Consider the following 26,926-nt stretch of genomic DNA (forward strand, 5'->3'; position numbering starts at 1 on the left):
CTTTCATGGAGATTTGATGCACTACAGGAAAATAGACTTTTAGCGGCGCTTTTAGTGGCGTTTTAACAAAAAACGCCGCAAATAATAAACATTAGCGGCGTTTGTCTAAAACGCCACTAAAAGCTAAACTATAGCGGCGTTTTTGGCAAAAACACCACTAAAAACTGGTCAATAGCGGCGTTTTTGGCCAAAACGCCACTAAAAACTGGTCAATAGCGGCGTTTTTCGCCAAACGCCACTAAAAGCTGATCAATAGCGGCATTTTAATCCCAAACGCCACTAAAAACTAATCAATTGCGGCGTTTTTATCCCAAACGCCACAAAAAACTGATCAATTTTGGCGTTTTTATCCAAAACGCCACTAAAAACTAACTAATAGCGGCGTTTTTGGTCCAAACGCCGCAAAAAGTTTAGTAGGCATTTTTTAGTAGGGTAACCGACACTCGTTTTGATTTGATTTGATTTAATTTTCATATTATTTTCTTATTTTTATTTTGAATTTGAATTATTTTCGTATTTAAAGCTAACTTTATAAAAAAATATAAACTACACTATTCATCACTTAGCTATGAGAAAGTTTAATTTTCTTACTTAATTATGAAAAGTTACAAATTGATAACTAAACTATTTACAAATTTTTATTTAAGTTACCAAGCTGTTAAAATCGACGTTATATGGCTTTCTGTAAACCCTTAAATCTTAAACATTAAACCCTAAATCCTAAATTTTAAAACATAAAACATAAACACTAATCCATAAACTCCAAAACCCTAAACCTCCCCAAAAAAATCATATGGATGTTGATGTGTATATATATAGATATTAATGTAAAAGCTTATGTTTATAATAAATTGTGGAAGCAGTACTTAATATTGATTAAATTTATTTTTAGATTTAGGGTTTAATATTTAAGGTTTAAAGCCTATGGTTTAGGGTTCAATGGTACGTAGAATATATTTTAAGTTTATGGTTTAGGCCGGTTCAATGGTATAGTATATATATTAAGTTAATGGTATGTGCCGGGTTTGTTATCTTGGATTTGGGGTATAGTGTTTTAAATTAGTTTGTTGTTTGGGGTTTGGTACTATTTTAAAGTATTTAGGGTTTAGGGTCTCAATGTTTAAGGTTATAAGGGTTAGTGTTAGGGTTTAAGGGTTAATTGATTAAATGATGTTCTGGTTGAATCTAGGTTTTGGAGTGCTCGTAGTGTGGTTTAATCAAATACTTGATCTCATGTTTATACATGTATTTACGATGTATATGTTTATATTCCCAGATAATTACGCATGGATTTAGTATTATATGAAATTTGATGAGGTGGTTCATAAAATTATTGAGTACGAAATGTTAACATGAAATTCTTAAACTTCAATCAATTTTAAAAATAAAATAAAATAAAATTAGTATTTTTATTTTTTAAATTAAATTCTAATTATAAAATTCGTGAGCACTTTAAAATTTATAGCCTCATGATTAAATATTGAAATTGAATTTATAATTTCAAAATCTAAAAAATAATATGTGTTTAATAATGTATCAATTTCCGAGTATTACAAGATGCTATAACTTTCTTTGCATGTAATGGACTCTCGAAATTAAACTCGTCTTACTTTAATTTTAAGATGCAGATAATAATGATCTCTTAAAAGAATTTTTTTAAAATTTTATTTTATGAAATGTAATTTTATAAGTATAGGTCACACCCAGTTAAAAATATTCTTAATAAAAACCCAATGTTTTAAAAATTTTCATTTTTTCTCAAGGTTGTCAAGTTCATTTTTATCATAAATGGTTTTGAATATATATATTTTATTTGAATTCATTTCATGTTTTAAATAATTATTAGAAATTATTTACCTAAATTTTAAATTTTAAATATTTAAATAATAATTATTCAATATAATTTAATTTTTTTCAAATTAGATATATTGTTTGAAAGTAAACAAAATTAGTTTAAAAGGAATTTAAGAAATAATTAAACTATTAAAATTTAAAAGTAAAAAAATTTCAAATCAGGCAAAACGAAGTCGTTTTATGATTTGTGTGCAGAGGCATTAGCGGCATTTTTACAAAAACGCCACTAAAAAATAGAGAATTAGTGGCGCTTTCGTAAAAAAAGCCGTAAAAACTGAGAAATAGCGACGCTTTTGTAAAACGCCACTAAATGTTTAATTGAAACGACGTCGTTCCAAGTGTGATTTAGTGAAGTTATTATCTTTAGCAAAACGGTGTCGTTTTTGTTTCATCCTTTTCATCCTTTTCATACCCGAAACCCCTAAATTTCCCCAAATCAAAAATTCCTTCTCCCCTAAATCGAAATTGCCCCTAAACCCTAAATTTCCCACACTCTGCATTTCCCACTCCTCCCCTCTGTATCTAATTTTAAGCTTCTCTCACTCTCACAAAATTGCTCTCTGCAAGTATCAAAGGTTTAGATCTGAGGGAGAAAAAAAAACACCCAGAAATCTTTGCTGAAAGGAAGATTTGGGTATGCCTTAATTTTTCTTCTTTCGGCTTCTTTGTTGTCTTTGTTGCATTTTCAACTGATCTTAATGTTAAACAATGTATGCTTTATTTTATGTGCTCTGTATGTTTACACCCATTTTGCTTGATATACTAAAGACCGATTTCTTCGATTAATGATTTTCAAAGTTTGTTTCTTCTATATTAATGATCGGTATTCGAAGTGTCAGGTGTCCTGTAGGCGTTGGATTTAGGTTTCTAACTATCCCTTTTGCCATTTTCGTTTACACCTGTAAGTTCTTCTCTGTTCATCTCCTCGATAATTTTTGGGTTCAACGGAAAAGCATATTTCTTTTCTGCTTCAGATTTCAATTTGACTGGTTCTTTTCGTTATTTGCTATGTTATATTCTAAGTTCATTCAAGTTTCTTATCTGGGTTTTTGTTGCTTGATTCAGTTTTGTACTAAGTGGAGTTGTATTTTCTTTTAATAGCTCTTGCTGGAAAACTGGAATTTGAAATTTTGAATCTTGTTCTTGGAAAGCTTAATAGGAGTTATATATATATATATATTTATCCGTGTGTGTGTTCTATAACTTAGTCAGGTTTAGATGGCGTCTTCGTGATTGAACTTATATGAATTGTTTTTGTGTTTATATAAATATATAATTCTAAATACATAAATTCTGAAGTTTGTGAATTTTATGAATTATTTGTTTTACCCAAAAATTTTATACTAATAAACTAATATAGTAGGAACATTAGTTTTACTGAATTGAGTTGCTCGTGTTTCCTATTTCGGAACATGCGTACTAATTCAGAAATTGCTAGGGAGGTTTGTGCCTAATTTAAATGTGGAGTAGTTCCAGTTAGAATTTCTTAGCTTCAACAATGAATAAACATGTGGTATCCTTCTGTTGGAATATCACTATTGGTCCCCAACTTTGAGTGGAGCATCTAATTCCAAAACCCATGGTTACCTTTCAATTTCTATTGAAAACATAGTTGCTCTTTTTCTATTGGTTCAAATCCATACCTGTTAATAAAAATGATTGAGATTTAGTTGAGTGAACAATAAATATAGACATATGATATGCATGTTTAAGGTTTGTTTATTTTGAATCAGTAGGTGCTTTCTCCCTATCATATGTTTATTTGTTAGTTTTGTTGATTGGCAAAGGCTTTACATTTTTTCAATAGGTGTGTTTAGTGTATGTTTAAGTAGGTTTCGGAAAAAAAAGAAAAAGGTCGAAATGTTTGCATATTTAAGATATTTTATGTGCCAAAGCTATTTTCTGGACAGTGTCCCTGTTATGTGCCAAAGTTTAAGCCGCAATGTATTGATCTCAAGAGGAAAAAATAAAGCTCTGAGAATTTGATTTTTTTTCTTCTTTAATAGTTAATCTTCTCTCTCTCTTTTTAAATTGCAGATACAGAAATTTTGAACGGTTGCATCGACATCTAAAAGAAATTCCCAATTATTCATTACATTTGCCCCCTAAAAAGGATGCTTTTGTTCATCAGCGGTGCATTCATCTTGACAAATATCTGCAAGTAATTTATGTCCTAGTCTTTCATTTTTTTAGGATGGTTACTTTTGAACTTGTTTCTTCAACTAAGCCACCTCTTTACAGGATCTGTTGTCTATACCCAATGTGGCTGAACAACATGAAGTGTGGGATTTTTTAAGTGTTTCCTCAAAGGTGCGTGTCTTCTTGGAATTGGGTGCTTCCTTATTTAAATAATAAATTGAATTATTGAATTTAGATAATTTAGTACAATTTAATCAAATTATTGAATTATTGAATTATTGGGTGCTATGACACATCTTTTTAATGTATTTATTATTTGGAGTTGTGTATAAAATGAAAAACTTTAAAATTGGAATAGTGAAGGAATTAATCAAATTAGTCAATTAAACTACAATTAGAGTGAAATCCTAAATTCAAGATCAACCTGATGGAATTCAAATAAGCTTAAACCTTTTGACTTTCGCTTTGCTTTTGCCTTTGCCTTTGTGGTCTTTTTAAGTTTCATCCTTTGTTGGATCTTACAATTGTTGAAGGCATTTTCAATTATGTTAGTCTCAATGAATGTCCTTTGTTTGAGCAGTCTTTCAATTCCCACATTATGTTTCATAAGTGTTTTTTTTTGTTATTATTTTAACATAGGAAACCAAAGTATACTTTATGTGTAGCTGACTTGCCTTTGCAAAGGATGTTGACTGTGAATTTAATATGTAATTGTTGCGTTTTTAATGGGAAATTGGTTTTCAATTTGATTAATCTTTACCAACATTATGAAGACTTCATTAATAAATCCGTGCATTTAGCTGCTAGCTAACAATGAAATCAAGACTGAAATTTTCAAATAAAACATATATATAATTTTTTTTTCAAACCCAGATTTTGCTGGTAAAAAATTTAAGAAAAAGTTGAGTATGCATATGATAGTTACACTTGAGTCTAAATAGCATAGCTTCTTAATTGTCCATTCAGCATTGCTGTGTGCTTTTCTGCATTTATATTACTAGAAAGTTTGAACCGTTTGTTAGCATTTATATGCAGGTATGTTGTTTCTGTTCTTGGTTATTATGCCATCCTTACTATTTATGCTCTGGTTTCTAGCTGTCAGTTGCACTTTGTGGTTTTACTACTTCAAAACACAAGATCTTTTAGAAATCTTCTTAAAAAAATCAATAAGCTAATGATACTCCAAGTGGGCATCAATAAGTTTAGGAACTCAATCATATGCTTCATCTTTCAGTCTGTCATTCAGTTGTCTGGTACATGATGTTTAGCTATATTATTGTGAATCTATGGATTCTTTTTGAGCCTTTAATTCTTAGAACTTATGAAAATATCCGAATACATAAAGCAATTTTTGTTTTTTTTTTCCATCTGTTCTAGGTACTGTCTAGCACCTAAATTAATAGTTGTTGCAAATAAATACACCACAGCCATTGACATCTGTTCTAGGTACATGTTTCGTTGCTAAATTACTTAACTTATTTCTATTCATTTTTCCTTTAAATTACTTAACAAATACTATTTTTCTGACTCCAGCCTCTGTTTCTTGGTGAGAGTGAAGTAGACCAGCTTGTTGAAATTATTAAGGTACGTTTTAGTTCAAAATTCGCATAAATAATAGTTTCATCATGATGATTTTGAAAAAAATCATTTTACTTAGATATATGATTTGGTATGAAGTAATGATAAGTATGGTTTATAATTAGCTCATCTTGGTAAGATTGTTAATTGGTATGATATGCATTTGTGGTTGTTATAATTCGACTCAATTGAATTAAGTATGGTTGTTGGATGTGTTTTGGGTATGGTTTATTATTGAATTACATTTTGACTGTAATTTGTTTATTCATTAGTTTGGGAAATGGCAGTGATGAGATGTTATATTTGGTTGATGATAGATAAATAAATACATATGTACTTATGTCATGAATTTTGGTGATTTGGGATGTAAATGTCAAATTGTTATATATATATGTTATTGTATGTTCAGCTATGATATTTGACTATTTATGTTTGGTTTACGATGGCAAGAATGAATATGTTTTAACTGTTATATTGAAGTCATATTAAATGACCGAATATATATAAATTGATTTACTTGTGTATATGAAATTTCAGCATGATTTATAGCATATGAAATTGACATGTTTTGATTTGGCTAAATGACATGAAAAATGATTAATGTTAGTCAAGTGAGCAATGTATGAATTGGTTATGTTGCAAGTGAAATTTGGTTATTTAGATATGCTTGTATGTGTTTGTACAATTTTGCTTACTTAACCATGAGGTATAGTTCAACTTATAGTAATATGCGCATGTGGGATATCCTTTATGGGATAGAAAAACAAGCACATCCTTTATTTCATAACATTAATCAAATGTATGAATTGCAGCCCTTTAAATGTATGAATTGCAGCCCTTTAAATAAACTTGAACCAGACCTGATTCTTGTAGCTTAATTATTATTTGAAGTATGAATAAGTTTTTATATTTGGTTCAACTTAATTATTATTTGATTCAACTTAAGTATGAATAAGTATGAATTAATTTTATTACCATGTAGCTTGCTTGTCCATTAAAATTACAACAATAGCTCACCTTCTCTCCAACCTTATTTTAAATATTTTAAAGATTCAAAGTATATAGGCTGGAAACCTAACCGGTTGCCTTATATTGAGCTGTAAGATATAATGGATCCTCCCTAGGTGTAACAACGCCACATATGATGAATCTTAAAAAATTCAAAAAGACTTGAAAAAAGTTCTATCGAGCTCATTTACTATTGAATATTTATTACCATGTAGCTTGCTTGTCCATTAAAATTACAACAATAGCTGACCTTCTCTCCAACATTTTTTTAAATATTTTAAAGATTCAAAGTATATAGGCTGGAAACCTGACGGGTTGCCTTATATCGAGCTGTAAGATATAATGGATCCTCCCTAAGTGTAACAACACCACGTATGATGAATCTTAAAAAATTACTATATTCAAATTACTATTTTTTTATATTAATAATGTTTGATTTTAATATTTAATAATTTTAAATGTCTTTAAAAGTTATAACTAATTTTTATCAAAATAGTATTAATATTGATCATTACTTAAATAAATTACATAACTTACATAACTCATATAACTTACATAATTTACATAACAACTTACATAACTCACATAACTCACATAACTTACATAATTTACATAACTCACATAACGTACATAACAACTTACATAACTTAACTAATACATGTAGTGTAATCTAATAATTTCCTTAAAAGCATATAGTTTAAAGTTCAAATTTCATAACTTACATAATCTACATAACTTACATAAAACATAAAAATATATCATATCAAGACTTACATAATAAACAGCTTACCTGTGTAATTTATTGTCAACTTTAGAATTTAAGAACTACGAAATGGATAGGAGTTGGATGAAATTGTCAAGGGTAAGCAACGCCTATCGAAATGGAGTACAAACTTTTATGAATTTTGCATTTCAAAATGCAAGCCAAGAGAATATGATTCTTTGCCCATGTAAGAAGTGTGGCAACATCAATTGTCATACTCGTGAAGTTGTTTACGAACATCTAATTGTTGATGGCTTTATTCGGGGGTATAAAAAATGGATTTTCCATGGAGAGTGTACATCTAGTGGAACTTTTTCAACGATTAATCCGACTTATCCTGATACTGATTACCATAAGTATGTTAGACAAGATGACATGGAAGGTATGTTGCGGGATGCATTTAATATGCACAATCATGGTGAGCAATCGTTTCCACCTGACCTTATTGCATCCGATGATTGTAATATTGGTGGAAATGTTTTTGGCGAAACGGGAACAAGTGCACCTTATGAGGAGCCAAATGAAGAAGCGGCGAAGTTCTACAATTTACTTAATGAAATGAACGAAGAACTTTACGAGGGATCAAAATATTCGAAATTGTCCTTCTGCATTCGTTTATTTCACTTAAAATGTTTAGGAGGGTGGACTGGAAATTCTTTTACAATGCTGCTACAGTTTCTGAAAGAGATGTTTCCTTTTGCAAAAATCCCCCAATCTTGTTAAGATATGAAGAGACTAATAAAAGATTTGGGCCTTGGGTACGATAAAATTCATAGTTGCCCAAATGACTGCATGTTGTACTGGGGTGATCAGAAGAACCAACAGTGTTGTAATGTTTGCGGCAAGTCTCGTTGGATGAATGGGAATACAGAAGATGTGAATACGGATGAATGTGGGGCACAGTTAAGAAAGAAGCCAGTCAAGGTTTTGCGATACTTTCCCCTAATACTAAGACTTCAAAGGCTTTTCATGTCGTCAAATACGGCCAAATCTATGAGGTGGCATAATGATCAACAGACCGATGATGGATTATTAAGACATCCTGTGGATTCTTTAGCTTGGAAATCATTTGACTTGAAATTTTCAAGCTTTGCAAGCGATCCTCGAAATGTGAGGCTTGGGCTAGCAGCTGACGGCTTTAATCCATTTAAAATCATGAGTACTTCGTACAGTACTTGGCCTGTGGTACTTGTTCCTTACAATTTGCCTCCATGGATTTGCATGAAGCAATCTTCGTTTATTTTATCAATGATTATTCCTGGAGAGAAAGGTCCCGGAAATGATATTGACATATATTTGCAGCCACTTATTGAAGAGTTAAAATAATTATGGTCGGTTGTTAAGACATATGATGTATTAAGAAAAGAGAACTTTTATTTACGTGCAGCTTTATTGTGGACAATTAATGATTTCCTGGCTTATGCTAATTTATCGGGTTGGAGTACTAAAGGACGTTATGCTTGTCCTTGTTGTGCTGCGTAAACTTGTTCGAAGTGGTTGTACAATGGGAAGAAGTTCTCTTACATGGGCCATCGTCGGTGGTTAGATGGAAATCATAAATTTAGATTTCAGAGGACTCTATTTGACGGTACTGAAGAGTACAGAGGAGCTCCTCAGCAGACCGTTGGATTTGAAATCTTGTTTATGTTAAAAGATATCAACTTTAGTTATGGGAAGATGAATCAACTACCTAACACGAAATCAAAGAGAATATCGAGGGATGAATCTGATGATGAATCTGACGAAGAGGATGATCCTAATGAGGCAGACTTGTGGAAAAAAAGAAGTATTTTTTTTGAGTTACCTTATTGGGAGCGTAATATTTTACGCCACAATCTTGATGTCATGCATATTGAGAAGAATGTCTGTAAGAACATAATTGGGACAATTTTGAATGTCGATGGAAAATCACAAGACAATCTTCAGAGTCGACTTGATTTAGTTGACATGAGAATTTGGCGTGATCTTCATCCTCAAGTACTTCCGAATGGGAAATATCGATTGCCGCCTTCTATTTTTTCAATGTCAAAGAAAGAGAAAGAGGTGTTTTGTATGGTGTTGAATGATATAAAGGTCTCAGATGCGTATGCGTCAAATATATCTCGATGTGTGAGTCTTAAAGATCGAATATTATATTCATTAAAATCACATGATTACCACATCTTGATGCAAGATTTACTCCCAGTTGCTTTACGGTGCTGCATGTCAAAAATGTGACGTCCTGTATAATTGAACTATCCAATATAATGAAAGCTATTTGTGGCAAAGTTTTGGATGTTGAGAACTTAAGAAAGTACAGGATCGAGCTGCTTTGACTTTATGCAATTTGGAGAAGATCTTTCCACCTTCCTTCTTCACGATTATGGTGCACTTGGTAATCTATCTCCCTCACGAAGCAATACTTGGTGGACCGGTTTTTTATCGATGGATGTATCCAATAGAAATGTGCTAATTTATTTGTCAAGTATTTATTTATTCGCGTCTATACATTTAGTTACAACTTTTGATAAATATTGAATATCGTGTTTAGGTTCCTAAGCAAATTGAAATCTTATTGTCGCAATAAGCGTTATCCAGAAGGATCAATTGCTGAAGGCTACTTGGCAGAGGAGTGCATGACATTCTGTTCTAGATATTTAGAAGATGTTGAAACACAATTGAATAGACCAAATAGAAATGCTGGGCTCAATGATCATAACTTGGCCGAAACTTATTTATTCCAAAGTTATGGAGAACCAATCGGCAAAGTTGAAATTGCAGAATTAGATGATATATCGTGGATACAAGCACATCGATATGTACTTTTTCACCACGATTTAGTTGAACCGTTACGCAAGTAAGTTCTAAAATTTCCTCACATATTTGTCATTTTGATTTGTTTATCTTCTAACCAATTACACTTGTTTTTAACATAGTGAGTACAAATAAATTTTGAGATCTCGTGCACGCTCTTGAAGATTGCAACATCGAGAGATTAATAAGTTATTCACAGAATCTTTTCATGAATGGTTAAGTCAAACGGTATGTAACTAAAGTTAATAAGTTACATATAATCCCAAAATTTAGTTAATTATTCAATTTACTTTCGATTCAATAGGTTTGGAGTGGAAAGGACGTCAATGACGAAGTTAAATGGCTTTCCCAAGGTCCAAACAGAATAATAAAAAGATATAGTGCCTTCCTCATCAATGGATACAGATTTCATACAAAGTATCATGAGAGAATGAGGAGAACTCAAAATTGTGGAGTTGTTGTTAATTCTTCAATTACAAGTTATACTAGTGCTAGGGACAGTAATCCGGTTGAGGGTAATGTGGAGTATTACGGACTTCTTACCGACATTATTGAGTTGGATTACTATGGCAGATGGAAAGTTGTCTTATTTCGGTGTGATTGGGCTGATGTTAATACTGCTCGAGGAATTAAAGAAGATCAATTTGGTTTTACAATGTTGAATTTCTCTCTCTTGATTCACACTGGACAACAATTGATGGACGAGCCATATGTATTTTCCTCTCAAGTGAAACAAGTTTTTTATTCGAAAGATCCAACTGATGAGGGTTGGTATGTTGTACTCCGGAACACCCTTAGAGACTTGTTTGAAATGGGTAATGGAAGTAGAGATGACATCGTCGAAAGATCAGAAACATTACCTTTTCCAGAACAAAACTTAGATGAAAATATCCCTAGTACTAATACACAACATCAATGGGTTTGACATGATGTGGATGAAGATATTTACGAATAATGATGTAGTAAGATTTTACAATTTTTTAATTATATGTAATATTATAATTTTAATCTTTGTCATGTTATATAATTTAACTATTTTATATGTACTACTATTGTTGTAATTTGTTACTAAAACTTTAATTATTTTATGTGTATTGCAGGAAAAATGCGTAGAAGAAGAGTACGAGATTTAAGTATTGTCCAGAATACTCCAAATTCGGAAGAAAGAAATAGTGAACAGCAGACAGTTATTGGATCTTCGAATGTGCCGGAGACACTTGATGAGCCTGAAGAATTTCAAAGTAATGTTATGTTCATTTTACATGTGTTGACTTTTATTATTGAATTATTTGTCAATTTTAATATAAAAATAGTATATCATTTTTCAGCTGAAAGTGGTGGGACGCGCAAAGTTCGAGGATGTACGCTATTTAGAGATTTATACGACTTAGATCCTGTCGAGCGTGTTAAAGTAAGTAGAAATACTCATGGTCAGCCTGTTGGATCTGAAGCTCGACTTTTAGCAGGCTATTTGGGCATTTTAGCACGAAATACAAATATGTTGCCCATCAACTACGAATCATGGCATCACATGCCTGATAGCAACAAAAATCAGGCTCTCGCTAATATTAAGGTAACAAAATGTGAATGCAATTTATAATACTTTGGTTTAAGTTTCATTTATATTTACATTCTAAACTTATGTTTTTTTAGGAGAGATATGCTTTAGAAGTCTCCGATGATTATATCAAGAAGGCATTAGGTAAAAGATGGAGAGACAATAAAAGCACTTTAAAGAAACAATATTTTAAGAAAGACATAAGCCTCGAGGAAAAACTAAGAAATGTTCCGCCAGGAATGCTGAGGTATCAATGGGAAGATGCGGTTAGATTTGGAATTCAAAGAAAGGAGAGGTATTGCGTATTTCCAAACTCTTATATATAGTGTTTACTATATACGTAATAATAATTTTATTATGTAGGACCGTGAGCGAGTTGGAACAAGCAGCAGGCAAAAAAAAAATTCACGCACACGGCAGGGTCGAGAAGTTTTGCTTCTGTAGCTGAGGCCGAGGTATTATGAATTTATTAATTCTTTCAAATATTAATAACTTTCTATTATTAAATAATATTCTTACTACTATATTGTAGGAAGTCAAATCCGGACAAAAAGTTGGATGCCTTCAGCTTTTTGAGATTACGCATAGGAAGAAAGATGGATCTCCTATGACATCCGAAGCTGGAGAAATTATGGTATATTCACTTAATAATATTTGATTTATTCTAAATATTTATAATCTTTAATTATAATTGTTTAATTCAATTCATCATTAGTAGTTTTAAACAATGTTAAGTTATGTTGCATTTTTTTTTATTATATATTTCGTTTCTAACTCTTTAATTGATTTTTTAGGAGAAACTAAAGGAGAAGAAGGCGGAATATGAAGCGATTGCTTCGAGTGGTAGTTTTGTTAATCTTGAGAACATTGATAATAGAATTATCACTGAAGTTTTGGGTCCTGAAAGGTACGGTCGGGTTCGATTTCAAGGATCTGGTGTTACCTCGACCCAATATTTTGGATCCGGCTGCCAGCAATACATGCCTTCCAGAAGTCAAGCTCAAGCTGAAGTTCAGAGGTTAAGAGACCAGATAGCTCAGATGCAAGCGAACACGGTTGAGCAAATTGCCGAGGTTCAACGAAAATATGAAGAACTCCAGCAACAACTTAGAGCGGAGGCAGCAGAGAGGGAGGCAGCGGCTGCAGCGAGAGGGCAGAGGCACGAGCGATGGTAGCAGAACAGCGCAAAAAGTACGTTGACCTCCAGCTACAGCTTCAGCAGATGATGCATATGTTTCAGCAATCGCAAAAGCCGCCGTCTTAGACATTAGTTTTCTTATTGTAAGAATGTTTTTAAGTTTTGTCACGTTTAACATTATTGTAAAATATTTTAAATTATACTTTATTTATTAATTATATCATATATCTTTAGTTAAATTTGAAGTATCATTTAGAATTAATGTTTTTCATTGTATTTTTTATGTTAAATTTGCTGTTTTTTGCTGCATTTTATATTATATTTGTTGTATTTGGTTGGATTTTAATGCAGGAAGGGCTGGATATTGGTGAAAAAAAATATTACAAATCTGCCAAAATTAGCGGCGTTTGTAGAAAAAGCGGCGCTAAAAGCCTTGACCTTTAGCGGCGCTTTTCCCACAAACGCCGCTAAAAGCCTTGACCTTTAGCGGCGTTTTTCCAACAAACGCCGCTAAAAGTCTTGACCTTTAGAGCATTTAGCCTAAAAGTCTTGACCTTTAGAAGCCTTGACCTTTAGCGGCGTTTTTTTCCAATAGACGCCACAAATTTTTGTAGCGTTACCTATAGCAGCGTTTTAGAAAACGCCGCTAAAAGTCTATTTTCGATGCATTTATAATTGCCCTGCCTCCTCCTATCCATTTGATATTTGTCCAATTATTTCAATATATATTTAATATATAAAACATGAACAAAAATAATATATGAATATCTTAATTAAATATATAATGGTGAAATAAAAATTTTAAAATATAAACACGTGCCTTATACACTTGAGTGCATGTCTCACTTTACTTCTATAATTAAAAAAAAATCTTAATTCAAAACAATTATATTTTTTTTATCTATTCATTGTTTATGCATAAGGAATCTCTAATCTTATGCCTTGGTTAATTGATTAATTTAAATTGGATTACATAGCGCAACTTTGTGGTAATTATTCTAAAAAATATGAATTTTTGGAATTTGATAAAAGAATAAGAACAGAGAGATTAAGTTAACAAGCCGACAAACCCAACAAGGTTACTCCATTAATGATTGAAATATGCTTTCTTACATGATGCGTGTCTTGTCAACCCTAATCACATGATTAGATCAGTCATATAAAATGTAAATCATCATTCCCCAGACGAAAGCTTCTGCTTGTCCACTGATCTTGGACTTACTCATCATTCATCAATATTCTCTTCTTCCATCACTCTTCAAATCAGGTTTTAACTGTGTAATTTCAAATCTTTTAATTCATCAACAATGGTAAGTGTATAATGTTGCGAAGTATAAGAGTTTTTTTTTTTTTTGTTAATCTCAACTAATTTTATCTTTTATCATAATTATTTAAAGTCTATTTTAATAATTAATTAAAAAATCTATTTTAATATCTATAATTTTTTTTCATTTTAATATTTAAAATTTTTTATTCCAAATATCAAAATGGACAGAAAAAATAAATATCAAAACAAGGCCAATAATTACATTAACCCTTGTAATAATAATTGCATTAGTTCAATTCACTTGGATTACAATTAAACACATAAAAAAACTAATTTTAAAAATAATTTTAAATTTAATTATGATTTTATCATAGTTTTAAAAAGCTATAATATAATTATTAATGATATCAAATTACTACATTTTAGTCATTGAATTCTTAACTATAAGACAAGTTACAATATAATTATTAATGATATCAAATTACTACATTTTAGTCATTGAATTCTTAACTATAAGACAAGTTACAATATCTTTATTTCAGACAAAAAAATTAAATCAAATTATATAGCTAATTCTTATATTTTTCCTTGTGAGAATTTTAGTTGTTTTGAGTTTTTTCCCTTTTAACTTTCTTTTTTTCTTCTCTCCCACTTTCTTTAATAGTTATAATTTCTAAAAATAAATGAAATTTTAAGAAAAAAAAATAAGAGTAAAAATTTAATAAGGAAAAAGAAAGTAGAATTTATAAGTGAAATAATTCTTTGATGGAATTTTTAACCTTCAAATATTTTAACCGTAACATATAAAGAAAACTTAAACATAAACATAAAACATAGAAATTTATCAAATTTTATATAACATAAATTACTAATAACCGAACCAATATATATGAATAATAATATCGTAATTATAACTAAATCTTCTTCATCCTTCGAAAACCAATCATCAAAACGCCAAAAACTCTTTTCCTTGTTACCTCAAGGAACATTCTGTTAGCTTTACTGTCCATCGAGGGTAAAGAAACTGTTGAGCATCAGCAAAACCTTCGGAGGGGTAAGCAATGTCTATTGATCTGACGGTGATGGGGGCGATGGAAATGAAGTCGATGGATTAGAAGATAAAAATCATGGCTGATTTTAGCAACTTTTATTTTTATCACAAGAGTAAGTGACACCCGCTAATTTTAATTACCCAAAACTTATCTCGCATTCTTGATGGAAATTTTCTCAAAAATTCAATAGAATATATATTTAAAAAAATAAACCCAGAAATTCTTCCTTTTATATTTTCTTTCCATTTTCTTTTTTCTTTTTTTATAACTATAGTTTGTTTTTATTCATTTTATAATTCTAGTATAGTCTTCTTTTAATCGAGGTGATTACTTCAAGAGCTGAAATTTGTCCTAATACATCAGAAACAAAACTACTTCCACTTCTTCAAGATGTTTTTTTAATTCTTCCAATGACCATCTCGAATCAGACCATATTAGTAACTTTTAGTGTTTCATTTTAGGTTTAATGCATACTTTAGTCCTTGAACTACACCGCTTTTTCTATTTTGGTCCTTAAAGGTTTTTTGGCCCACTCAGTCACTAACATTATCAAACTTTCTCAGTTTAGTCATTTGAACGTTAAATACTAATGATAAGGATATACAACCAATCATACGTTGCCACGCATCACATATGACATCATCATCATCAGGAAAAACATAAAAAATCTTTTAAAATGAGAAAAAAAATTAAAATTTATCTTAAAATACAAAAATATTTCAAAATAAAAAATATTATAAAGTTACAAAAACAATATAAAATATAAAAATTTACTGTTTTTAAAAAATATTAGAAATTTTAATGTTTTTAAATTTTTAGGTGATAAATTTTGGATAAATTTTTTCAATTATTTAAATAATAAAAAAATAATAGTATTTCAATTAAATAATCATTTAAATAATAAATAACATTCTTTAGTTAAACTTTGATTTATAAAATTTTAAAAATATTAAAATTTATAAATTTAAAAAATAGTAAAAATTTGTTTTTTGTAATTTTAAAAAAAAAAGTGTAGTTTTGTAAATTTTTTTACAATTTTTAAAGATTTTTAAGGGTTGTTTTTAAGATGATAATCTCATAGTAATGTAAATGTGGCAGCACATAATTGGCTGGCTGTTTTTTTTAATCGTTGAAAGGACTGAACATGAACATATGATAACGTTAATGATTAAACTAGAAATGCTTAATAATATTAAAACTGAAATGAGTTAAAAAATACTTCAAAGATTAAAATGTAAAAAGGGGTATGCTTCAAATGTTGAAGTGTGCATTCCGCATTTATTTTATTTGTCATGCAAGAAAATCAGTATTTTCAATCCTGAAAAGAAAAATTGGAAGAATAGATTTTTAGTAAAAAGCAAAGTGGAAATTATTAGGGAAAACACTTAAAAAGATTTTTATCAATGCTGCTGGTGTTGCTCGAATTGATGACTCAAAATGAAAACGATTGGATATTATTAAAAGGGTTAAATATAAAATTGATACTCACTTTTATCTATTTCTCTAAAATTGATATTTATGTTTTTTTTTTATTTTGTTTGCTTGAACTTTTTTCCGTCCATTATATTAATACTCGAGCCTAATGCTATTACTTGCAGTTTTTCTTTTTTTTATTTATTTATACTTTTATTTTTTTCACATTCCTTTTTCCTCATTTATTTTATTTCCTTCTCTTTATCGCCTTTCTCTCTTTTTCCTATCTCTTTTCTTTCATTTGTTCATTTTTCTTCTTCTCTCAAAAATCCCATCATCTTTGCCGCTATTGACATGAACCACCACTCTCCGATATGCGTAATCGTTCTCAAACTTTCACCCATGTTAAGAGGAAGGATCAATTGGAGAAAAATTGAAAGGGATTAACTTTTATCCCTCTCTTGTCGAATTATTTCCATCATCGTTCTCCGATTGGTTTTGGGGTCCTGAGTTCGGGTGATCACTTCTTCTAGGAAATAACCCAACATTTTTAAGAAGCCTCGATTGGCGAAAACGATAGAATGGCCTGAAATTGAAGGATGAGATGGTGAAATTGTCAGGTAATTTGTCAAGAGCTTCACGAATTCATTGGGAGTAACAGGTGTTGAAAGATTGTTGTATTAAACCCAATTTAGGTACAAAATTAATCAAATCACCACCCAATTTTTATGGCTGAAAAAAGAAAACAAAAGAATTATCTCAATATTTCTTTTAACCCCAAATTCAATATTTAAATACATATAAGACTATTTGGCTCAAAATAATCATAGGTTCATTAACACAACGTTCAAGTTTTAAATCCCAAGAAATCTACCTTGAAAAATAACGGACAAACTTTGCAGAAGATGGTTTTCTTCTTTAAAGAGAACTTCAACATTGAAGTACAAAATAGGCTTAAGCAGAAGAGAGAATTGAAAATAGATTAATTGAAAGGTCTAGAGAAGAAAAATTAGTAGGTGGGAGCTTTTAGCAAGGATTTTCAGAAAAAAAAATAAGTGAAGGGAAAGAAGAGGAGAAGGGGAAGAGAATCTCGCTGTAGCCGCTACCATCGTATTAGTAGAACGGGAAAAAAGAGGAGAAGGAAATCTCTATGCAACTCTAGTGTCTTCGTTGATTGGAGAGCTCACCGAGCAAGCTAGGGTTCAAAAAAGAAGCAAGGCGAAAGAAAAAAAAAAGTAAAAATGAAAACAGAAAGAAAACGAAGAAAAAAGTTGCAAATAGCAATCCACATGGCACATGAAGGTTAGCATTGCCACATCGGCAAAAATGTAATAGCTTTAGGCTCGAATATTAATATAATGGACTATCAATCTGCGATAATTAAAAAACCCATAAATACCAATTTAATAAATAATGAAAAAACCAAAAAGGAAAAAATAAATTGCTCCAAAAGTGAAAAGTAATGTGATATATCAACTATTTTATTTTTGAAACCAAGAAACTAAATTGAACGCAAATGAGGGGAAATAATCAAAGTATTGTTGTTTCAATTACATGATACAAAAGAGTCTTTTGCAGGATAGCATTGGAGGGCTCATATGATGTCTTGTCATAGTCATTAAAAAGAATTTCATTATCGTCTACCTTGACACCACTGATTAATCCTGGGGCAATCATGTCTTGGTCGGTACAATTCCCTGGAGAAATTAATCGATGGATTAGAATCAGCACTGCTCCTGGTGTCTTCACAAGAAACTGCCGTAAATTTCTTATGTAAATACTGTAAATCGTCATCATCATCATCATCAACGACGTGTCTCCGCATGTTATCCGAAGAAGAAAACTTGAGGGTCTTTTGTTTAGCTTTGATAGACTCGGTAGGATTCATGTAGCTTGGCTTTTGAGTATGATTACTATCGTTTAATGTGCCCACAACGATAGTGTTGCTGGACAATGTAGTCGGAGACACGGATGCGGTTGAAGTCGACGTCGAGCTCTTGTCGTAGACTGATTCGGAACTCGGGGCAGACGTTGACCCCGAAGTTTGATTAGCAGGCCTTGTAAGAATACTGGTTTTGGGGTTCTTCGTTTTCCGTTTAAGAGAGTCACGTTGATCCGAAGAGTTGGAGTGGAAGCTGACAATGTTATCTTCACTTTTCCGAGAAACTGTGGAGTCAGGCTCTTCAATGGTCCTGGTTTCCCAGGGTTTGGTTGACATCCAACGATCTAGCCAATCCCAATCTGGGTTATCCCTATGTAGCCTTTGGTGATGCCTACGAGATAGCGGCTGCTGCTTGTTAGCTCTGAAATTTGGGCTGCCATTGCCATATGATCTTGAAACAGAGTATGCCATTGCTCTCTCCCTTTTCTTTGCACCTTGTTGCCTCATTTGTTGTTTTGCTTTTACTTCTTCTAAAGTTCCAGGAATGTCGCACCATCCTTTCTGAAAAAAAAAACAAAAAGGAATTAGCATTCAGCAGATTATGCCATTGGTCAAATAGTTGGCAGTAAAATCGTACATAAGATAAAGATAAATAAATTAAAAAAAACCTCGGCTTCCTTTGTTGGATCATCAAGTTTGTGCAGAGATTGCTCTTCTGAAGACACCAGACATTGTGCTCTCACACGAGCTTGGACCCTTACAAGAGCTTGCATGCACCTTAATGTCACAGCAGCTTGCTTTCGGACTAGACGACCACGGAATATGGCTTGAATCCTTACTACTGCTTTCAATGCCCTCAAAGCTCGTCTTGCCTACCATGGAAAACGAAAGGTGTATTTAAAAGCAGACATAGACAAAATTTTTCACCAAAATGCGAAAAAGTTTGAGTGACAAAAAATATTTTACTATTATCGAACTATAACAAAGAGTGTGACAAAAGCCAATATACCAGGAAGCCGCGAAATGCAGTCTGAATTCGAATGGCGGCCCATTCACGCTTCACAGCTCTGAAATCTTTGGGTTGAGCACGAACAATGGTAGCCATGGCAGCGGCAAGCAGATCATCAGCTATGAAAGAAGAATCGGAGGCCTGTGGACCAGCTACCACGTGCCGCATTTTGTAACTCTTGGATGAGGAGGATCCGAACCCTTCTGATGAGCTCCTCCATAGTTTCCATTTCTTCTTGGACTTATTATCTCCCATTTTCTCCTACAAAAAAAAATTATAAAAAATAAAAACACTGAAAGCACGAAGAAAAAAAAGGAGTTCCAGAAAATTAGAAACTTAGTTATGGGATTGAAGAAAAATACATGGTTAATGGGTTCATGAAGTGGTTTCAAAGTAACAAGTGATCTAAACCATTTTCCTGAGGCACCCATTTTGAGGAATTGAAAAAGAAAACGAAAAAGCTTCAGTTTGGTGGAAACAGAGCAAGTGATGTTAATAACAAGTGGACTGGAGAGGGAAAGGTGATGTTTGGGTTTAAACTTTAAGAACCGTTGGGTGTTGTTGGGAGGTTAAAGAAGTGACATTTGGGCTTTGAGTAAAAGTAAAGGTGAGTGAAGTGAAGATTTACATAGGGAATTTGAATTTTTGAATTTCGAAAAACAAAATAGTGTTTACATTTAATTCTCTCAACCATATATCATGCGCAAGTTAAATTCAAAACAAGTGTGCCTTTCATGAACATGAAAAAGAAAAGAAAGTGGGCCTTTTTTTTTTCTTAAGAGTCCATTATATTTGCAGGCTGGTTTTTATATTAATTTTTATTTTGATATAAATAGAATTAAGCTTTTTCATCAAACTAATCTAAAATAATTTAATATTTTAAAAAAAACCCAGATTGAAATATAATTACGGGAATAATCCGAAAAGAACAGTGCAGGCCGGGCCGACACTTTCATGGCCGACACCTATGTCAAAAATTCCCCCATCATTACCTGATGATTGCTAGGGGTTTAAAAAAATTCTTTTTGGGTGTCAGCATTACAATAGCCGACAGTAATATATATTTTCTCAACTGTATTCTTAAAATTACAGGTATTATTTAGGTAAAAAAATATTTTTTTATTAGGTTCTGACATCCAAGCTGTTGTCACTGTAAAAATCAGTTTATTTTAAACACGTGTGCGACATTGACTTTAAAATTTAAAATTTAAAATTTAAACACGTGTTTAAAAGTCAATGTCGCACACGGACGTGTGTCATGTCCCGTGCTGCTTGGGACACGCTCGTGTCCTAAACCCGTGTGCGACATTGACTTTTAAACACGGCCATGACACACGTCCGTGTGGCCTGCTTGTGTACTAAACTGACTTTAAGACACGGTCGTGGCAACCAAGGCACACGGTCGTGTGACAAACTATGTGAACTCAAAATGAACCTTGTATTTTAAAATTTTACCAATCCTGAAAATTTCAATCCACAACCAATACAAATATCAATATTAAACCAATCCAAATGCATTTTATATATTATCTAATACTTAACTTTAAACACTTATCATGTATCATTATCAATTATCAATTTACTTACTTCGCTATTACAATCACAATCTAATATAACACACTTAAGACATCTTAGGTACATGCCATTACCGATAATTAACATGCTTTACCTTTTTGAGTTCGGGATCGGCTTATGATGCTGATTCGACGATCTGTCTTTAACCTAACCTGCGCACGGAAACAAACCGTAAGCTGAGTATGAACTCAGTGGTATTTTTATAAACCGATACTTAAGTCAATAATAAATTATATATCAATGAACCATGAGAATTCAATCTATTACTCCTAATAGTTCAATCATTTGTTTTTGATATATAATGCTAAGATCTTGTTAATCACTTTCAATGAAATGTATACAGTTTCAATGTTTATTCATTATTCGTCGATTTTTCATATTTATTCAGTAATAACCTGTGTTCAGTATCATTCAGACATTCAGTAGCAGTCCATTATTCAGTAACAATTAGTTTTTCAGTACTTTTATTTACAATTCATTTGAGTAATAATATTATTCACCTTTCATTCAATATTCTGTACTATCTCATTTCAATAACAATCAATATTCTTTGGTAACAACCAATTGATCTTTATCGTTCAGTACTAGTTAGTCAACAATAATAATCAGTTAATCAGTAATATTCATTTATTCAGTATCAGTCGTTTATTCTGTAACAGTCAATTATTCAATACCAGACAGTCTTTAATACTTTTTATTACCCCTATTAACATGACTCGGGCCTAGATGGATATACGGATCCAACCCACACATCGGGGACAGTATACAGTGTTTCATTGGCCGAAGCCGGAATACACCGTAAGGGTAATAGTAACAGTAACAATAACGGTACACAAAGTACCTTATCGGAACAAATTTGGAACAGTAACAGTAACAGTCAGGTACGGAGTACCTCTTCGGAACGAATCCGGAACAGTTACAGTAGTCGACACATATAGTGTCTCATCGACACACAGTCAGAATATCGCTGAACACTTCCAATCTTATGGCATGCCAACTATATCCGACTAGCCCGATACAATTAATAGGGTATACAATAAACTTTCAAAATTTCAATTTCATTTGTAATTTAATTTCAACTCAATTTAATACATTTTTCCATATCAATTCACATGCAAATCAATTTCAATGCAATATACATTTTTCAATTTTCCACTCAATATTCACATATTCTATTCAATATCAATAATCACTAATAATTCATGACTTTTTATTCAATTCAATACCATAATAATAATACTTGCCATTCATATAAATAATAAATTCAACAAATAATTATTAGATTCGGTTTATAAAAATACAAACCGTAGTTTCCAAGCTAACTCCCGTTGTCTTTATCTTGTATTTGTTTAGCCGAGATTTCCCGAGACAACATTAGCTACGGAAATTAAAATAATTATACCAATAACTTTCAACACTCATTACAGCAATTAATTGAATTTCTATTCAATTTACACCTTATTTCCAATTAGGTCCTAACTAATTCATTCACTTCACTAACTTAATTCATTCTCCATTTCTATTCAAATTCCATCCAAACTAAAATTTTAACTATTAAATTTTCAGCTTATCTCATTAATTTCGAAATTTCCTCAAATTAACCCCCACAACATAAAACTTATGAATTACTTAACAATTCAATCCTTATTTCATTTCTAACTTGAATTTCTATCAATTTAGCCCTTAATTCATCATTTTATTTAACATAAACAATATCTAGAAATCTAATAACTTTCAAAATCTTAACTTAATTTCATCAAAACCTTGTTCCAAGGCTTCTAAAACATCAAAATTAAGTAAAAAGGGCTAAATTGACTTACCTATTAAACTTCCAAACTTCAAAATCCCTATTTCCCCTTTTTCCTTTCTTTCCTTACTTTTTCTCCTCCTTTCTCCCCTGTCTCGTTTCTTCTCTGTTTCTTTCTATTCCTTTTTCTTTTACTTTGTTTTGTTTTTATATATATATAATAAGAATAACTTAATAATATATTTATATAATAAATATACATGTATTTTACAAATATACATATACTAATATTACACATGTCACTATACATACCATACACTTGTCAATTTTTTATTTATTTTTCACATAAAAATTTTATAATATAATTATTTAATTAATAAATACCTTTTATAAATAATAAATATCTATTAATACTTAAATACAAGCATTACATGTAACAACCCAAATTTCAGTGATATCGGAACAGTGATTTGAGATTACTAAATCCGACAAGTATGTTTGAAAATTTAATAAATTAATAATTATGAGTCAAGTGTGAATTTAGAAGAATTTTGAATTAGTGAATTTTGTGTTAAAAAAAGAGAGAGAGAAAAGAATTTAATAAGTAAATTGGGTCTAAAACGAGGTATCAAGGCCTCGAATGCATAATTCGAGCCATAAATATTTTTAAAAATATTTATGGAGTGTAAATAAGTTAGTATTAAAGTTTCGTTAGAAAATTTTAACGTTTGGATAGTCAATTAATTAAAAATGACTAAATTGAAAAAGGTACAAAACTTGATAAAATGATTAAATAGCTCAAGTGTTAAATGAGGGAGGACTTAAAAGGAAAATTAGCGAAAAGGGAATGGATGAGGCGGCATAAGCAAGAAAAAAAAATCTAGAATCAGGTGAGCTAAGGGTAAAATGGTAAATTTTACAAAATTAAACAAATAAATTGAAATTGAAAGAGATTTCTAGGCCATTCTTCTCATAATTTCGGCCAGACAGCCATGGGAGAGAGCTTTTAAGCTGGTTTTGCACAATTTCACTGCATGTGAGTCTATTTCTTGCCCTTTTCTTATATTTTTTTTGTATTTTTAAGACTTTTGCAATTAGGTCCAATCATCTAATTCATTAGTTTTTGATTTGGTGGGTGAAATTGGAAGTTACCCTGGATGAGTAAGGGTAGTATATGATGAATTATTATGAAATTTAAGTTCTAATTTCATATTAAGGTTGTTTTATTAAGTCATTTTGATAGAAAATGGTATTTAGGACCTAATTGTGAAAAATTTGTGAATTAGATGTTGGTGTTGAATTCAGAATATCAAAGGTTTTGAATTAGTTTATAATGATAAAATAAAAGTGTTAATTGAGAAAAAAATTAGTTCAATTGATGGGTGAATTGAGCAGGGACTAAATTGTAAAAATTGTAAATTTTGAGGTAAAAGTGTAATTTTGAAATTTGAACAGCATAAATTGTGAAGTGAAATAGAAATCAAATAAATGCTAATGAGTAGAAATAATTTATATTATAGATCAAGAGAAACGAGATTCAAGTCGTGATCGAGGGAAAAATAAAGTTTACGAGGAATAGGCTCGATTGCTAATATTTTATATCGAGGTAAGTTCATATGATTTTTAATAATGCAATGTGTAATTTAATGTTTTGAAATGAAAATTTCATGAATGATACAGTATATTATTGCATATAAAATGTCATTAAACTGTGATAATTGTAAAATGATATTTGAATAAAAGTACAAATTAAATGGAACAACGGACTTGAGTACTTTCATTTAGTGGCTAAGACGAATTGACGGAAAAGACCATGGTTAGACCATGACAGCATGTGAAATGTGATTTCCGTATAAGACCATAGCTGGGCTATGGCTTCGGACAAATGTGATATGTGCTTCCGTATAAGACCATATCCGGGATATGGCATCGGTGTGATATGTGCTACTGTATAAGACCATATTTGGGATATGGCATCAGTGTGATATGTGATCCGTGTAAGACCATGGCTGGGTTATGGCCTCGGTATGTGATATGTGACTATGTGCAAGACCATAGTTTTACTATGGCATTGTGATAATGAGGTACTCAATTCCGTAATCGTTCCCTAATTTGATTATGAACGAAAATGTAAAATGGCCCGAAAAGATTAAGAATTGGTGAATACTATGAAAATGACACGATTTGGAATAAGTTCTTGATACTTGATGACATTGAGATTATGGATCTATGCTTATGAAGCATAATTATGTGTTCTTACCATGATGGATGAAATGATATTGTATGGATTTAGTGAATAATAGTAGTGAATGAATAAATATAGCCTTGGCAGTTTTGGGTTACTGTAGTAGTGTAACTTTTGAAATTCACCATAAATTGTGGAAATTGAGTTAAGGGCTGAATAAAATATGAGATTAAAGCCTGATGAGTCTATTTTCATATAGAGGAAATGGTGCATGCAATTGGATTTTATGTTATAAGATATTTAAATTGTTGTGAGACAGAGTTTGAATGACTTCGAGATCCCCTGTTCTGATTTTATAAAATCATTAGAAATTTTAAAAAAATAATTATGAGTTTTAATTTATATATTTAAAATCCTTATCGAGTCTATTTTCAAGAGGGATAGACGGGAACATCATCCAAGTCCCGAATTATGAGATAAATAATTTTTAGTGAAGAGAGATCAGAACTGTTGGATAGCGAAATAGGGGAAACTTTAATGAATAAACTGTACTAAATGGCTAAACCAAAAATTCTGAAAATTTTATGGGAGAAAGGTATATGAATCTAGTTTCAATGAAAATTAACGGAACTTAATTTGGAGTTTCGTAGCTCCAGAAATAAATTATTTAGTAAATGTATCTCGATAAAACAATTTAAGCTGAGTATGTATAATTGTACAATTGTGGTGTTTTATCTTAAAAGCATGTTGGTAATTGCTTATTAATTTCATATGGACTTACTAAGCATTTATGCTTACTCCCTCCTTTTCATTCATTGTAGTTTTAACAAGCCAGCTCGGAAATCGGGAACGGTCGGAGGCCCACTCACACTATCCGTAAACCATCTTGGCATAATGGCTTGTATATTTTGAGTATGGCATGTATAGCATTATAATCATTTTGTATATATGGTCTTATGATATGGATAATGACTGGTATGGAAATGCTTGGTAATGATTAGCCATTGGAATGGCTAATCATGATCATATTTGGTGTTATGTATGCTAAATTGCTAGCTAATCCATGGAAACCATGAAATAGGCAAAATTTACCATAAAATATATTCAGACAGCAGCAGTGACGTGAGTTTGAAAAATCATTAAAAATAGTAGAGATACAATTAGATGATGAATAAAATATGGAATTGAAGAATTATGAGTCTATTTTCATATGGACGGAACAAAACAGGTATATGAGTTATATTTTATGAGAAGTTTAAATTTTTGTGAAACAGGGACAGAGCGATTTCTGGATCCCCTGTTCTGACTTTGGAAATTCACCATAAATTGTAAAAAGATAATTAGAAGTCATGCTTTATATGTACAGATTCCTTATTGAGTCTAGTTTTATTAGAAACAAACGACATAGTCATTTAAACTCTGTACAGGGAGATATCTAATTCGTAATACACAGAGGTTAGAGCAGTCGAACCCTAAAACAGGGGAGAATTTAACTAATAAACTGTACTAATTGGCCTGACCAAAAATTCTAAAAAAAAAATTAGTAGATATATATATGAGTCTAGTTTAAGGAAAAATTTACAGAATTTGATTTCGAGTTTCGGAACTCGAGATATGAATTTTTAAGCAACTATGACGCAGTTGGACAACTTGTCCGAATTTGTTTAAGTGCTCAAATAAGTTTAGTAATGCCTCGTGCTCGACTCCAACGACGGTCTCGGGTAAGGGGGCGTTACATTACAAGTGTATGTATTTTTATTAATACACTTGTACCCAATCATTACCACACATTTCTCTTACTTTAATTTATTTATCATATAATATTAATTTAATAATAATAAATACATTAATATTTACTTAAATAATAAGTAAATACATACATGTATTACAAATGTGTGTATTACATTTATTACACTTGTATTTATTTTTGCCATACACTTGGCACTCTTTTTGGCTTATTTACTT

General features: G+C 31.2%; 2 protein-coding genes across 4 annotated transcripts; one reads left to right on the forward strand and one right to left on the reverse strand.

The window, feature by feature from the left end:
- The first annotated feature begins 11,624 nt into the window (after positions 1-11,624).
- LOC121229368 (uncharacterized) lies at positions 11,625-12,536 on the forward strand. Of its 3 annotated transcripts, XR_005927098.1 has the most exons (5): positions 11,625-11,708; positions 11,789-11,940; positions 12,057-12,148; positions 12,226-12,327; positions 12,488-12,536. XR_005927098.1 is itself a non-coding variant. In XM_041113512.1 (4 exons), exons 1-3 carry the CDS (start codon positions 11,634-11,636, stop codon positions 12,302-12,304), a joined length of 354 nt encoding a protein of 117 aa, XP_040969446.1. In that variant the 5' UTR covers positions 11,631-11,633; the 3' UTR covers positions 12,305-12,327; positions 12,488-12,536. The 3 variants fall into 3 exon arrangements, 2 of the variants coding, with proteins under 2 accessions (XP_040969446.1, XP_040969447.1); XM_041113512.1 differs by lacking the exon at positions 12,057-12,148 and having other exon boundaries at positions 11,631-11,708; positions 11,789-11,988; XM_041113513.1 differs by lacking the exons at positions 12,057-12,148; positions 12,488-12,536 and having other exon boundaries at positions 11,631-11,708; positions 11,789-11,988; positions 12,226-12,328.
- Positions 12,537-18,016: 5,480 nt separating this feature from the next.
- On the reverse strand, positions 18,017-20,115 carry LOC107958398 (protein IQ-DOMAIN 1). Its single transcript, XM_016894160.2, has 4 exons — positions 19,817-20,115; positions 19,455-19,715; positions 19,114-19,317; positions 18,017-19,006 (listed from the first exon to the last, which is right to left on the reverse strand). The coding sequence occupies exons 1-4, from the start codon at positions 19,883-19,885 to the stop codon at positions 18,197-18,199; spliced, it is 1,344 nt and encodes a 447-aa protein (XP_016749649.1). The 5' UTR covers positions 19,886-20,115; the 3' UTR covers positions 18,017-18,196.
- Positions 20,116-26,926: the final 6,811 nt, after the last annotated feature.

The sequence above is a fragment of the Gossypium hirsutum genome, chromosome A05 (assembly GCF_007990345.1).
Source record: "Gossypium hirsutum isolate 1008001.06 chromosome A05, Gossypium_hirsutum_v2.1, whole genome shotgun sequence".
In the NCBI taxonomy this organism is placed as follows: domain Eukaryota; kingdom Viridiplantae; phylum Streptophyta; class Magnoliopsida; order Malvales; family Malvaceae; genus Gossypium; species Gossypium hirsutum.